Source organism: Mauremys mutica, chromosome 4, assembly GCF_020497125.1.
Source record: "Mauremys mutica isolate MM-2020 ecotype Southern chromosome 4, ASM2049712v1, whole genome shotgun sequence".
Classification (NCBI taxonomy): Eukaryota; Metazoa; Chordata; order Testudines; family Geoemydidae; genus Mauremys; species Mauremys mutica.
Window position 1 is genome coordinate 160621064 of NC_059075.1, and position 12610 is coordinate 160633673.

Below are 12610 nucleotides of genomic sequence, written 5' to 3' on the forward strand. Positions count from 1 at the left end.
ACAAGTTTTATAATATAACCAATAGTTTCATGGCAAATATGTTTATGTAAAGTATTCAGTTTAACAGGATGTGATATGAACCTAACATTGCATGACATAGAATCAGAAGTTATCCAATCAGAATACTGATTATAGTAGCATATAGAGCCCATATATATTCGAGCCAGTTTGAAAGCTATTAAAAAGTTTTTGCATCACAAACAGCTCACCTACTACATTAACAACCTAAGAACAGAAGGCTTAACAACTTTGTCTACAGTCCATCATTCTGTAAATAAAATTAAAAGGATCCTTAAGAAGATGAAAGATGAATCTACTCAGTTACATTGGTGGGTAGTTATCTTCACCACTAATGCAGGTGAAGCTCATGCAGCCTGGATTATTATGCTTCATCCAATCATGGTACTCTTGATTACTCAATTTCTTTTAATTATATATGTGGTTATATTAAATGTCTTCTTATGTAAGCTCAGAAAAGTTAAAAGGAGATCTTTGAAATCTCTGTTTTAAATACCCTGTAGATGCTTGCCTATTATGTTGCTTGACAGTCTTGTACATCTATATACATTGTTCTGTTTATACTTATTGTTATTATCATTATATCAAAGTTGTTTGGGACCTTTTATCCTTGGTTAGGTAAAAAGGCCCCAAGGAGGGGATATGTTGGGTGTGTTTTGTTTTAGTGTTATAGTCTGTTATGTATATATTAAATCCAATATGTAGTTTGTAAATATATAGCAGCAATCCATGATGGAGTTTGAACTGCCATCTTGTGACCGCCATCTTGTTGTTTACTGTTATCATGATCCAGTCATAACTAGCTCCAACTGGTTTTTCCCGCCACTGGCAACTCCAAGGGCAATTTTACCTCAGACCGTTTCCTGCCTTTTCTGGGACTGTACCATATTTTCCCGCCACTAAAGGCATAAAGCGACTGAACTCACCGACAAGTGGCGCAGTCCATCCCAGTGACTGCATGCACGGTTCAGGCCTTCACAGCACCAGTACATCATTGAAGGGCACCACCATTCCTGAGGCGGAGAGAAAGGGAAGATGACGTTCCATCGTACCTGCTCTTGTCCCTGGGTATAACATCACCACGGGATTTTGGTCGCTTCTTCCACCCTGAGACATCCATCGAGGGACTCTCCAGTGCTCCTCCTCTGTGGGTTCTAGTTACCCAATGAGTGAAGGTCCTGGACTTAGCCGTAGCCACAGACCTGCTGACAACATAGGAAGATAAATAGGGTTTTCTCAGTTGTGGGTTTATATGTGCTATCGCCAGGGTGATTTGTATTTTGGGCCTGAGCTTCATGCTCCTGTTTTAAAGCTGAGGTTTCACTGGGGGTTTTTCATATTGTTTATCTAGTTACTGTTTATTCACAATTATCCCTTCCCTTATTTGTAAATTTATTCCCTATACACTTACTTATTTGTTGTTTTTACCTTTACTTATTGTCAGTTTTTATTATTTGCACTTCACATAAGGAAGAGAGAGGGAGATCTGTGCACCAATCCAGAGGTGACAGACATGGCAGAGGGCGGGTCTGCTCTTCTGAGTAAAAGGGGATTGTTTTTTACATCTCGATATCTACGCCACTGTACATCTAGAGTTGCCTTGGCTCCCCTTTGAGGCAGCACAAGGATATCGTGGTCATCACCTATCCCCAAGGAGATCCATGGCAGGCCCAGTGATGACTCTTGCCTTCTTTACTATGGTAGCAGAAATTATCCCCCACGGGTGTGCAGGCTTGGCTGGTATTATCAGTGCTCCAGGGCATGTCGGTGCCCCCTTCTCCTAAGTGGTGCCAACCTGTGAGGTATTTCAGGGTTGATTGTATTACTAGGAAAACACTGTACCCCTACTTCCTCTAGGAATCATGCTCATAACAGTTCCTCCTGATTTCTATGCCTCCTGTGACCAGGAGGTTCCTGGGGCAGTCCTCACTGAAATCACCAAGGTTAGGGCAGGCTGCAAAAAGGAGGATATTCCCCAAACTGGTGCTTAATAGTGAAGATCTCTGCAGCATCTCTGTAAATGCTGAACAAAAAATCTCTGGGCATGCCAGCTCCTTCCCGATTATCCTTTTGTAAATTTTATTTATTTCCTATAACTTATAGACCATGGAATATGTTTTATGTTAGTTATGCCATGTAACATCTACTTGATCTATTCATCCTATTTGCATGTATGTATCATTCTGTATTTGAAGTTATGACTATTGGCTATGTACTTGTTTGATTTTAAGTAGCCTCAGTGAAGCAGTTGGTCAGCTTCTTGAGAAAAGACTATTCTCAGTAAGTGCCCAGTCAAGCAATATTTAAGCTAACAATGAAGTTTGAAAAACACCAGTCCACATCTGAGCTTTCCAGAGAATGTGGCATCAGCCTGTAAGGAACTGAGTCATGAATGGACATGTGACTTGCCCATGGGACTCCAAAACTCCATCTTGGAGCTGGATTCTGCAGAGGAGAGGGGAAGCGGTTTCCACCCGCAACAGAAAGATTATACAAGCCTGTGGGGAAACTCCTCCATTTAGTATTCAGCTGGCACAAAAGATAGCCTCTCCACCCCAAGGAGATGCCTGAAAGAAACTGGAACAAAGGACAGTAGCTACAGGTGTATGAGTGATTGATGGATCCAGATTAGGAGAAAATCTAGTCTGTGAAAGAGGCTTATTGGAACATCTCTGAGGGCGAGATTTACCTGCATTTAGTTTTTACTGTATTAGGCTTAGACTTGCATGTTTTATTTTATTTTGTTTGGTAATTTACTTTGTTCTGTCTGTTATTACTTGGAACCGCTTAAATCCTACTTTTGTATTTAATAAAATCACTTTTTGCTTATTTATTAACCCAGAGTATGTTTTAATACCTGAGGGAGCAAACATCTGTGCATCTCTCTCTATTAGTGTTATAGAGGGCGAACAATATATGAGTTTACCTCGTATAAGCTTTATACACAGTAAGACAGGTTTATTTGGGGTTTGGACCCCATTGGGAGCTGGGCATCTGAGTGCTGGTGACAGGAGCACTTCATAAGCTGTTTTCAGTTAAGCCTGCAGCTTGTGGAGGACGTGGTTCAGACTTGGATCTGTGTTTGCAGCAGGCTAGCGTTTCTGGTTCAAACAAGCTGGCAGGGAAAACAGGCTCAGAGGTAGTCTAGGCACATCCGGTGGCAGTCCCAAACAGGTTTCTCTGACCCAGCCCATCACACAGAGTTTAGGAATAAAATTGCAAAACAATGTGTGTGGGGGGGGGAAATAGGACATGAACCGATGGACTTTAATTGCAGCAAGGGGGGTTTAGGTTTGACATTAGGAAAAACATCCCAACAGTACTTGAATAACTTGCCCAAGAAGATTGTGGAATCTCCATCGTTGGAGATTTTTAAGAGCAGGTTAGACAAACTCCTGTGGTGGATGGTCTAGATAATACTTCTAACTGCCATGAGTGCAGGGGACTGGACTAGATGACCGCTCAAGGTCCCTTCCAGTCCTATGATTCTACGAGCTCACAAGGAGCCCTGGACTGGGAGAAGGGGGATGCCAGCCTGAGCAGTGGGCAGGGCGAGGGACACACACCTGCCTACACTTGACATTCAGCTCCACTGTACCCCGCACCACATACACACATTTAGTGCTCACTACGCACCAAACACACACACACACAGTGCCCACTGCACACACAGAGCCTGACACTGAGCAAAATCAGAATACAGAATAATCTCTACTGGTAAACTGGGACAGCTGGAATATTTCCAATTAGCCTGAACAAAAAAAAACCAAAGGGGATTCTGATACCATGGTAGGGAGATAGGACTAGATTTCCCAACTGGGCTTTTCCATCGGCAGCTTCTCAGATGCCTGGTTTATGCTTAAAAATTAGATCAACAGAGCTCTGTCACACACGGCTGGGAAACTTTTCACACCATGTGCAAAGCAGTTAGCTTGTACTGACCTTCGGTGCAATTTTTCCATTGACCTAGCTACTGCCTATCGCAGACGTGGATTAACTACGTCGAAGGAAAAACCCTTTCATCAATGTGGAAAACATCTACACTATGGGGCTGCTGCACACCATAGCTGAGTCTATGTAATGGCTTTAGTATAGACATTCCCTGAATCAGTGGGGGAGTTTTCCTCCTTCCTATTAAAGCTTTTTGCTCTCCTTTTCCCTCCCTTGATAAAGCTCTTTCCTTCTTTTGATAGATAAATATGTTCAGAAGTGTTAAGATTTCTCCTCTCAGAATAATTCCTTCCTTCCCCTCCCATGAATAGCTCACTGTCATTTCAATTAAAGGTGAAATGCTTTGAAATGGATTTATTTGCCAATGACTTGGTGGTACCTCTTTGTTTTTCCTCCCTTCACTTACAGTGAGTTGAGGACGGAAACAATACCAGCTCAGAACCCTAAATTCAGACTTGGAGATGAGTCTTCCCCTGTTTGCTAACCACACCAATGTTACCCTTAATATTTCTGTAGCCATTTCCTTGGGCAGCAGAGGTTAAATTTGGCTTTGATGACTTTGAGATTTGCTCCCTGGAGCATCTTTGCTCCTGGGATAACAGGTGTACAGAGCACATGCAATTAATGTTGTTGCCATGACTTTCCTTAGGGAAATGGAACACAGAGGGCCAGAGCATCAGCTGGTCTGGATCTCTGGCTCTCCAGTGAGGTCTTTTTAATATGATACAAAATTCAGGTGACTGTATTCCACTTTATTTGGTGGTCACTTCTTCAAATGTCTCTTTAAGTAAATTCCCAGCATTGGAATGCAAAGGTGCCTAGAAATGGGTGAATTTCTTCTGGACTAATAATTTATTGTCAAAAACAATACCGTTTGGATTGACCTGAAACTATTCACAAATATGATACAAATACTCCTAATAGCTTTTCCCAAAACAATGTGTGTGTGTGCCGGGGGTGAGGATTTAGATGCCAGTCACAACACGGCCACTCTAGGAGACAGTGGTGGTCTTTCCCATTGTAATTTTTAGCCCAGTAATTGGGTTGTTCACCTATGAGGTGGGAGATCCAGGTTCACTTCCCCCTTCTGTCTAGTACTGGGCAAAGCTATGTGTACATTGCACTCCAAATGCTTTATGAAAATATGCTTCTGAATATGACATAACTGGAATATGCTTTATGCTAAGTGCCCCATGTAACATATCATTAGAAAGGTTGTAATCTACTAAATGTGTTCAGCTTATTTGTTTACATGGTTATTTCTATGTCTGAAGTTAGGAGAATAAGATATAAACATGTATTATTGATGTAGACATATTAAGTGGAGGCCATTAAATGTGCTTCAGAATCAATGAACTGTGAATGGCTCTGTTTACCTGCAAGTCTGTGTGGGCCAATTTAGGAAGAATGGAGCTGGAGTCTTACAGTGGCATGTGACCATGTCACCAGATACTGAAATCCATCTTGAAGCTGGAATACCAAAGAAGGGTTTTCTATATAAAGAGGGAGAAGTTCTATATAAAGTTCTATATAAAATGTGAGAAGCAAACAATGAGTGTCTTCAGCTGAGATGGCCTCTCCACTGTGCATTGATACCCGCAAGCACCTGGAAAAAAAAGGACTGTAACCACAGGGGTGGGGGACATTTTCTGACCAGGGTCCAGCCTTTTCTATCTGACCTGAGAAGGATTTTACATGAAGTAACAACTGGGCTGAGCAGTTAACATCTGTAACTGATTTCTGAGTTTATTAAGCTTAACCTTGCGTGTTTTGCTTAATTTTACTTTGTGATTTACTTTGTTGTATCTGTTACTACTTAAAACCACTTAAATGCTTCTTTTTATACTTAATAAAATCACGTTAGTTTAATTATAAACTCAGTGTAAGTAATTGTTACTTGGGGGGCAAACAGCGGTGCATATCTCCCTTGCAGTGATATGGAGGGTGAACATTTATCAATTTAGCCTGTATAAGAGTCATACAGAGTAAAATGGATTTATTTGGGGTTTAGATCCCATTGGGAGCTGTCTGTCTGCGTCCTGGAGACAGGTATCCCGGTGAGCTGGTTTCAGTCTAGATCTGCACTTATGGGGGCGTGCCCCAGACCATGGGTCTGTGTTGCAGCAGGCTAGCGTGTCTGCCTCAGCAAGGCAGGATTCTGGGGGCCCAGGCTGGCAGGGAAAACGGGTTCACAGGTAATTTCAGCTCGTCAGATGACAGTCCCAATGGGGGTCTCTGTGACCCAACCCATAACACTATGCACTGGGGTTTCCTGCGTTTCCAGAAAACATGCCAGCCCCTGAGTGATGTGCTCTTCCAGTCTGGGTTGTTCTCAGTCTCTCCTTTCAAAGTTGTTCTACTGTGGATAACCCATTAAATAACCCTTGGAAGAGAGATGTGAAGTTGAGCATCTCACCCTCTAGGTGAGTGCCCCTAGCTACCAGTTTACAGAATCAATCTCTCTTTCTGGACCTGTGATTCTTCCCGTATTATGTCCACTGATCTCAGTTGGGCCCTGCAGACCTTGTTGGAATGCAAACAAATTAAAAATAAGAACAATACAATCATGAACAACACTCCCACAGGCTCTGCAGAATTACATTGCAATGGGCTGGGAATTGAATTCACCTGTTTCCCACTCCATATCACTAAATCAGTACAGAGTTAAACAGATTCAGGAATTGTTAGGAGTTTATTCATTGCTCTCCTCACGGCGTCCTTCACCTCTGTGTTTCTCAGGCTGTAGATGAGAGGGTTCAACATGGGGATCACCACCATGTAAAACACTGAGGCTACTTTGTCTGTGTCCATAGAATAGCTGGAGGTGGGACGTAAATACATGAAGAGGAGGGTGCCAAAAAGTAAGACCACAGAGGTCAAATGGAAAGAGCAGGTGGAGAAGGTTTTGCGCCGGCCCTCAGCAGAGCGGATCCGCAGGACGGTGATGATGATATAGGCGTAGGAGAGGAGAAAAGTCACAAAGATGCTCACTGTCATGCAGCTCATAAAAACAAATATCACAATCTCATTGATGCGGGTGTCAGAACAGGAGAGCGCCAACAGTGGGGGGATGTCACAGAAGAAATGATTGATGATGTTGGAGCTGCAGAATGACAGCCGAAATATAAAACACGTGTGTATCATTGAATCCACAAACCCCACAGCGTACACAGCAGCCACCAGCTGTTTACAAAGCTGCCTGGACATGGTGACCGTGTAGTGCAGCGGGTTACAGATGGCCACATAACGGTCATACGCCATCACAGCCAGTAAAAGGCACTCAACATCTCCAAAAGCAATAGAGAGATACAGTTGCACAGCGCAGGCAGAGTAAGAAATGCTTTTCCTCTCGGCTAAGAAATTCAGCAGCAACTTAGGGGAAATTATCGAGGAAAAGCAGAGGTCACAGAAAGACAAATTACTGAGGAAAAAGTACATGGGGGTGTGGAGTCGGGGATCAATCCTGATTAACAGGATCATCCCCCCATTCCCTACAAGGGTGACACCATAAATCACTAGGAACACCCCAAAGAGGGGGACCTGCAGCTCCGGACGATCTGTCAGTCCTGAGAGAATGAACTCAGTCACCTCTGAGTGATTTCCCATTTCCATCTCTCCTGAACAGAGATCAGGCAGCTACAGAGCTGTGGGCAGGTGGACAGTCCAGAAAACCTGTCCCTTCTCTGTAATGAAGTAAGTGAATATAAATGGAGATCCGTTTCTAAATGGGAAGGGCTTAATTGACAGAGCTAGATGTTCAGAGCTGGTCATTCCAGTTGTTTGATAAAATACACACTGCATAAATACAATGACATACAGGTTAATTATGCCCCACAGACAAACACTCCCATTCACTAATCCGAGCAGCAAGTAGTGACTTGTTACTCTGCTGTAAGAGAATCAGGGTGAAAATTGTCTCAGTCTGAAGAGATTGTTTGTTAGCTAAAGAAGGGGTGAGAGTAGAGGAGTGTCAATCTTTCTACCCTCTTTGAGCAAAGGGAGCTCTGTGACTTCGCATGTTGGGTTGGCATAAAGTTGCTTACTGTGCTAATTAAGCTTTTTGGCATTTAATTTAGCCTGTATGAAAACCCAGAGATGCAATGGAAAGCACTGGCTTCAGTGACTATGTAATTGCCTACTTTTTCCAACCAAGAAGGTCGCTCCTTTAGCTGAAGGGGTTGGAGTTGGGGCTGAGGCTTTCAGTGCTGGAGGTCTTGAATTCAATAACTGCTGATCACTATGGTGTCCGTGCGTGTGTGTGACTGTAATTCAGGACAATCGCACGTACCTGCTGAGAAGAGAGAGAGATGTGTTGGTGTTTCCCCATTGATATAAACGGCCAGTTTGGAGTATTTGGGAAGTTTTTTATACTGAGATGTGTGATCTATGGGACATGATCCTGAAGCAACTGGGAATACCTGAGCTCAGAGAGCCATAACACCTAATTAATGCATTCAGTGAACCAAAGCCACCTCGGTGTAATTGGTGCCCTGGGGATTAATTCGGCCCACTCTTTTCTACTGTGTTATTAAATGATGCAATTTCTACCAAAGTTACAGAGTATGAGGTAGATGCAATTTCTACCAAAGTTACAGAGTATGAGGTTAGGGGTAGATTTCATCTTGCTGTTTTCAGTGCAAGCTAGGTACTGCATAGAGATGATCCACAAAGGGGATTTGTTTGTGGAGACTGAAAGCTTTTTGATGAAAACATAACATTTCAGATTGGAAATACCATGGGGTTGCATCAGATACCACACACCTGGGCCAGGCTCGCAGGCTGGACTACATCCCCCATGATACATGAGGTCTCGCCTCTTGCTGAACTGCCCTGGAACATCACCATAGTCCCACAGCCACAGTTTAGGAAGTAGGGGAGTTTGGTATTTTAATTGAAAACTTATAATTTCCAGGGAAAAGATAATTTAATGGAAAAAGTAGTTGAATGGAACGTCCAATTTCCCAACAAAAAAACTTCTCAAGAAAAAATTTTCAACCAGCCTTAGCAATAAATTTGGAATCAAAGGAACAGAAAGTTAGATACAGGTGAAATGTACTAATTGTTTGCAGCTGTAGCTGATACCTTCTCAGTCTTTCCTGGTTTCAGAATCACCTTATTGTCCTGGCCCAAATACGTGGAATGTAAAACCCATGAGACATGTAAGAGTACTGCAGATTATCTTGCTATTTATAGCATACCAATCACTATGATATCCTATGTCCTTCCCTTGCTAGGCTACTCTCCAAAGTGGGAAAGAGAGATTCATTCATTTTGCTTGATGGCGACCACATCATGACCAGAGGAGCTCAGGAGCAGACTACAGCATGCTACAAACTTCTGCAGTTCACAAAACTATCCCTTTTGCATGCATTTTATCTGCACACAAAGCTAAGCTTTAAGATGCTAAATAAATCTAAGTGTCAATTAGAAATAGTCATGCTCTCATCGCAAATATTAATACAATATTTTTGGTAATGTATGTGAAGTTATAGGATTGTACTCTATCATGATATACTCTATCATGTTATATTAATACATGTTCCAAACTGAGGCTGGCAAACTAGTCTGTCTCAAACAAAGAAATACGTGCTCTGCTTAATTTTGTATCTAAAGAGTAACCAGAGTCATCAAGCAGAAAGGGAAACAAAGGAAGCCCAAAAAGGTCAGGAAAAAACAGCAGGGAACATCCTTCTACATAGACATTTTGTCTTCTGGTAACCAGGTGGAAATGGTTCTTCAATGGGGGGATAGGGCTATAAAAAGAAGAGGCTGACATCCCAAGGTATCCCCCCCCCACCTGCCCATTGATTCACTGCATCTGAAGGGAAAAGGAAGCCGCCATTGGACTGGGAAATGGGTTATGACCTAAGAAGTTTGTTCAATAAGACTGCTGAAAGCATGTGGTGAGGAAACTTTTGCTTTGAATTTCACATCATTTGCTAACTTACGCACAAGTTGAATTCTTGCTTTATTTTTCTTGTAACTATGTCTGACTTCTATGCCTCCTTCTTTGTACTCACTTAAAATCTATCTTTGTAATCAATAAACTTTGTTTTATTGTTGTATCTAATCCAGTGTGTTTAAATAGAAATGCTATGAAAGAAATAATGGACAATGTAACTTGTATGGTCCAGGATAGGACTGTGCTGCATAGAATGTACATTCTGGATGGAAACCAAAGACTGGGGAGTGTGTTGGAGTCACCATGCAGTATAACCAAGGGTGGTGAGAGCCTGAGTGTAACCCAACTATTCCTGGCCAGGCTGCATTTACACACACATGCTCAGGATGTGATTTGTTTGTGACTGGCCCATTTGGAAGCCACTTCAGCAAGGCATTGCAAGGTTGCAGGTGACACAACTGTAGCTTAGTCTGGGTTGGACCCTGGTATGTTACAGCTCCCTCCTGATTCTTTTGTTAATTTTATTTATTTCCTATAATTTATAGTCTTCAAAACACAGTTTAGGAGTAAAACTGAAAAACAATGGGGAGGCAGGGGAAGGATAGGAAAAGAACCGATGGACTTCAATTGCAACAAGGGCAGTTTAGTTTGGACATTAGGAAAAACATCCCAAGAGTGAAGGAGGTTAAGCACTGGAATAACTTGCCCAAGAAGGTTGTGGAATCTCCACTGTTGGAGATTTTTAAGAGTAGGTTAGACAAACACCTGTCAGGGATCATCTAGATAATACTTAGTCCTGCCATGAGTGCAGGGGACTTGAATAGATGACTTCTCAAGGTCCCCTCCAGTCCTGTCATTCTATGTTCTCAGAAGGATCCCTGCATTGGGAGGAGGCGGGATGCTTTTCTGAAAACTGGAACACAAACCTGCCAACACATGACATTCAACTCCACTGTACCCCCCACCACATGCCCACACATGGCTTGGTGGTACCTCCTTGTTTTTCCTCCCTTCACTTACATTGAGTTGCGGACGGAAGCAGTTCCAGCTCAGAACCCTAAAATCAGACTAAGAGTTGAATCTTTCCCTGTTTGCTAACCACATCCACATTACCCTCTGGAGCTGCTTCCTGGGATGACTGAGATCCCAGGATAAGAGGTCTGCACAGCACATGCAATTAATGTTGTTGCCTTGTCTTTCCTCGTGGAAATGGAACACAGATGGCCAGAGCACCAACTGCTCTGGATCACTGTCTCGCCCTTGAGGTCTTTTGAATATGATACAAAACTGAGGTGAATGTATTCCACTTCACGTGTTGGTCACCTCTCCAAATGTCTCTTTAAGAAATTTCCCAGCACTGGGACACGAAAGTGTCTAGAAATGAGTGACTTTCTTCTGGACGAATAATTTATTGTGAAAAACAATGCAGTTAGGGTTGATTTGAAACTATTCACAGATGTGTTACAAAGTCTTATAATAGCCTTTTCCCAAAACAAATATGTGGGTGGGAGGAGGATTTAGGTTTGGGTCACAAAGCAGCCACTGGCAGGAAGTGGTGATGCTCCCTCTCCAGTGCTGGGCAAAGATGTGCACTTGGGTTTCCTGTATTTACAGAAAGCATCCCAGCCACTGAGCGATGTTCTTTTCCAATCTGGGTTGCTCTTGATCTCTCCTTTCAAAGTTTTTCTACGGTGGATAATAAATTAAATAACCATTGGAACAGAGACATGAAGTTGAGCATCTCAGTGCCCCGAACTACCAGTCTATAGAGTCATTCTCTCTTTCTGGCCCTGTGATTCTTCCTGTGTTTTATCCACAATGCAACAGCTTCAATGGGAGAGAATGAGGCCATATCTACACTACTGGCTAAATCGGGACAACTGCGATAGATGAAATGGTGTTGATTGAGCAGGTCTGGGGAAGACATGCTAAATCAATGGACGAGTTCTCACCTGTTGAAGTCTGTACTCCAGCTCCCTCAGAGACTATGTTCCATCATGGATCTTTCTCAGGGCTGGGCTACACTAACGCCGTAGGATGATCTATGCTATGCTACTTCCGTTATGTAACTCTCCCAGTGACATAGCACAGTGTGGCACCGCTGTAAGTCAGACTAACTTAGTCAACTTGAAGTAGCGTAACAGATCAATTTACAGCTGTAGAGTAGACCAGTCCTGAGAATGATGCAGGAGAGAACAGAGCCAAGTTGCCATGGCACTGACCAGCAATGTGGAAGACCCACTTTGAAATGGCTTCTCCCCATCAGACAGAGGGAGGGTTGACCTGGATCTCCCACATCCCACGGGAGTGATCTAATCACTGGGATAAAGTCTACAAGGGAAGCAGAGCCATTACCACTTCTTCCATCCATTTTGTCAGTCTGGCCCTACATTATCTTTGTTTTTACATTGAAAAGTATCCAGGGAGGAAAGGAAATGTTCCATTTCTGGTCATGCTGAATATTTCCTTTGATCCCAAAGGAAATTTTTGTCAGTGTTTTATATTTGCCAAACATATAGGGAATTCTCAGATTTGGTTCAGCTTGAACTGAATTTGTTTTTCAATTTTTTGTAACCACCCATGAACTGAAAAATCAGCTATTGGCCCAGCTCTATCCATTTCTCATTCACAGTAACCAGAGCTGTACAATTCCCAGAATCCCTGTTCTTCAGAGTCCATAATACTTTCCAGCAGAACTAAGAGTAAGAACTCACAGCTAACCTGCTGATCAGGTATATA

General features: G+C 42.7%; 1 protein-coding gene across 1 annotated transcript; it reads right to left on the bottom strand.

Moving 5' to 3' along the window:
• Window positions 1-6633: 6633 nt before the first annotated feature.
• On the bottom strand, window positions 6634-7584 carry LOC123369564 (olfactory receptor-like protein OLF1). Its single transcript, XM_045015284.1, has one exon. The coding sequence runs from the start codon at window positions 7579-7581 to the stop codon at window positions 6634-6636; it is 948 nt and encodes a 315-aa protein (XP_044871219.1). The 5' UTR covers window positions 7582-7584.
• Between the last annotated feature and the right edge of the window lie 5026 nt (window positions 7585-12610).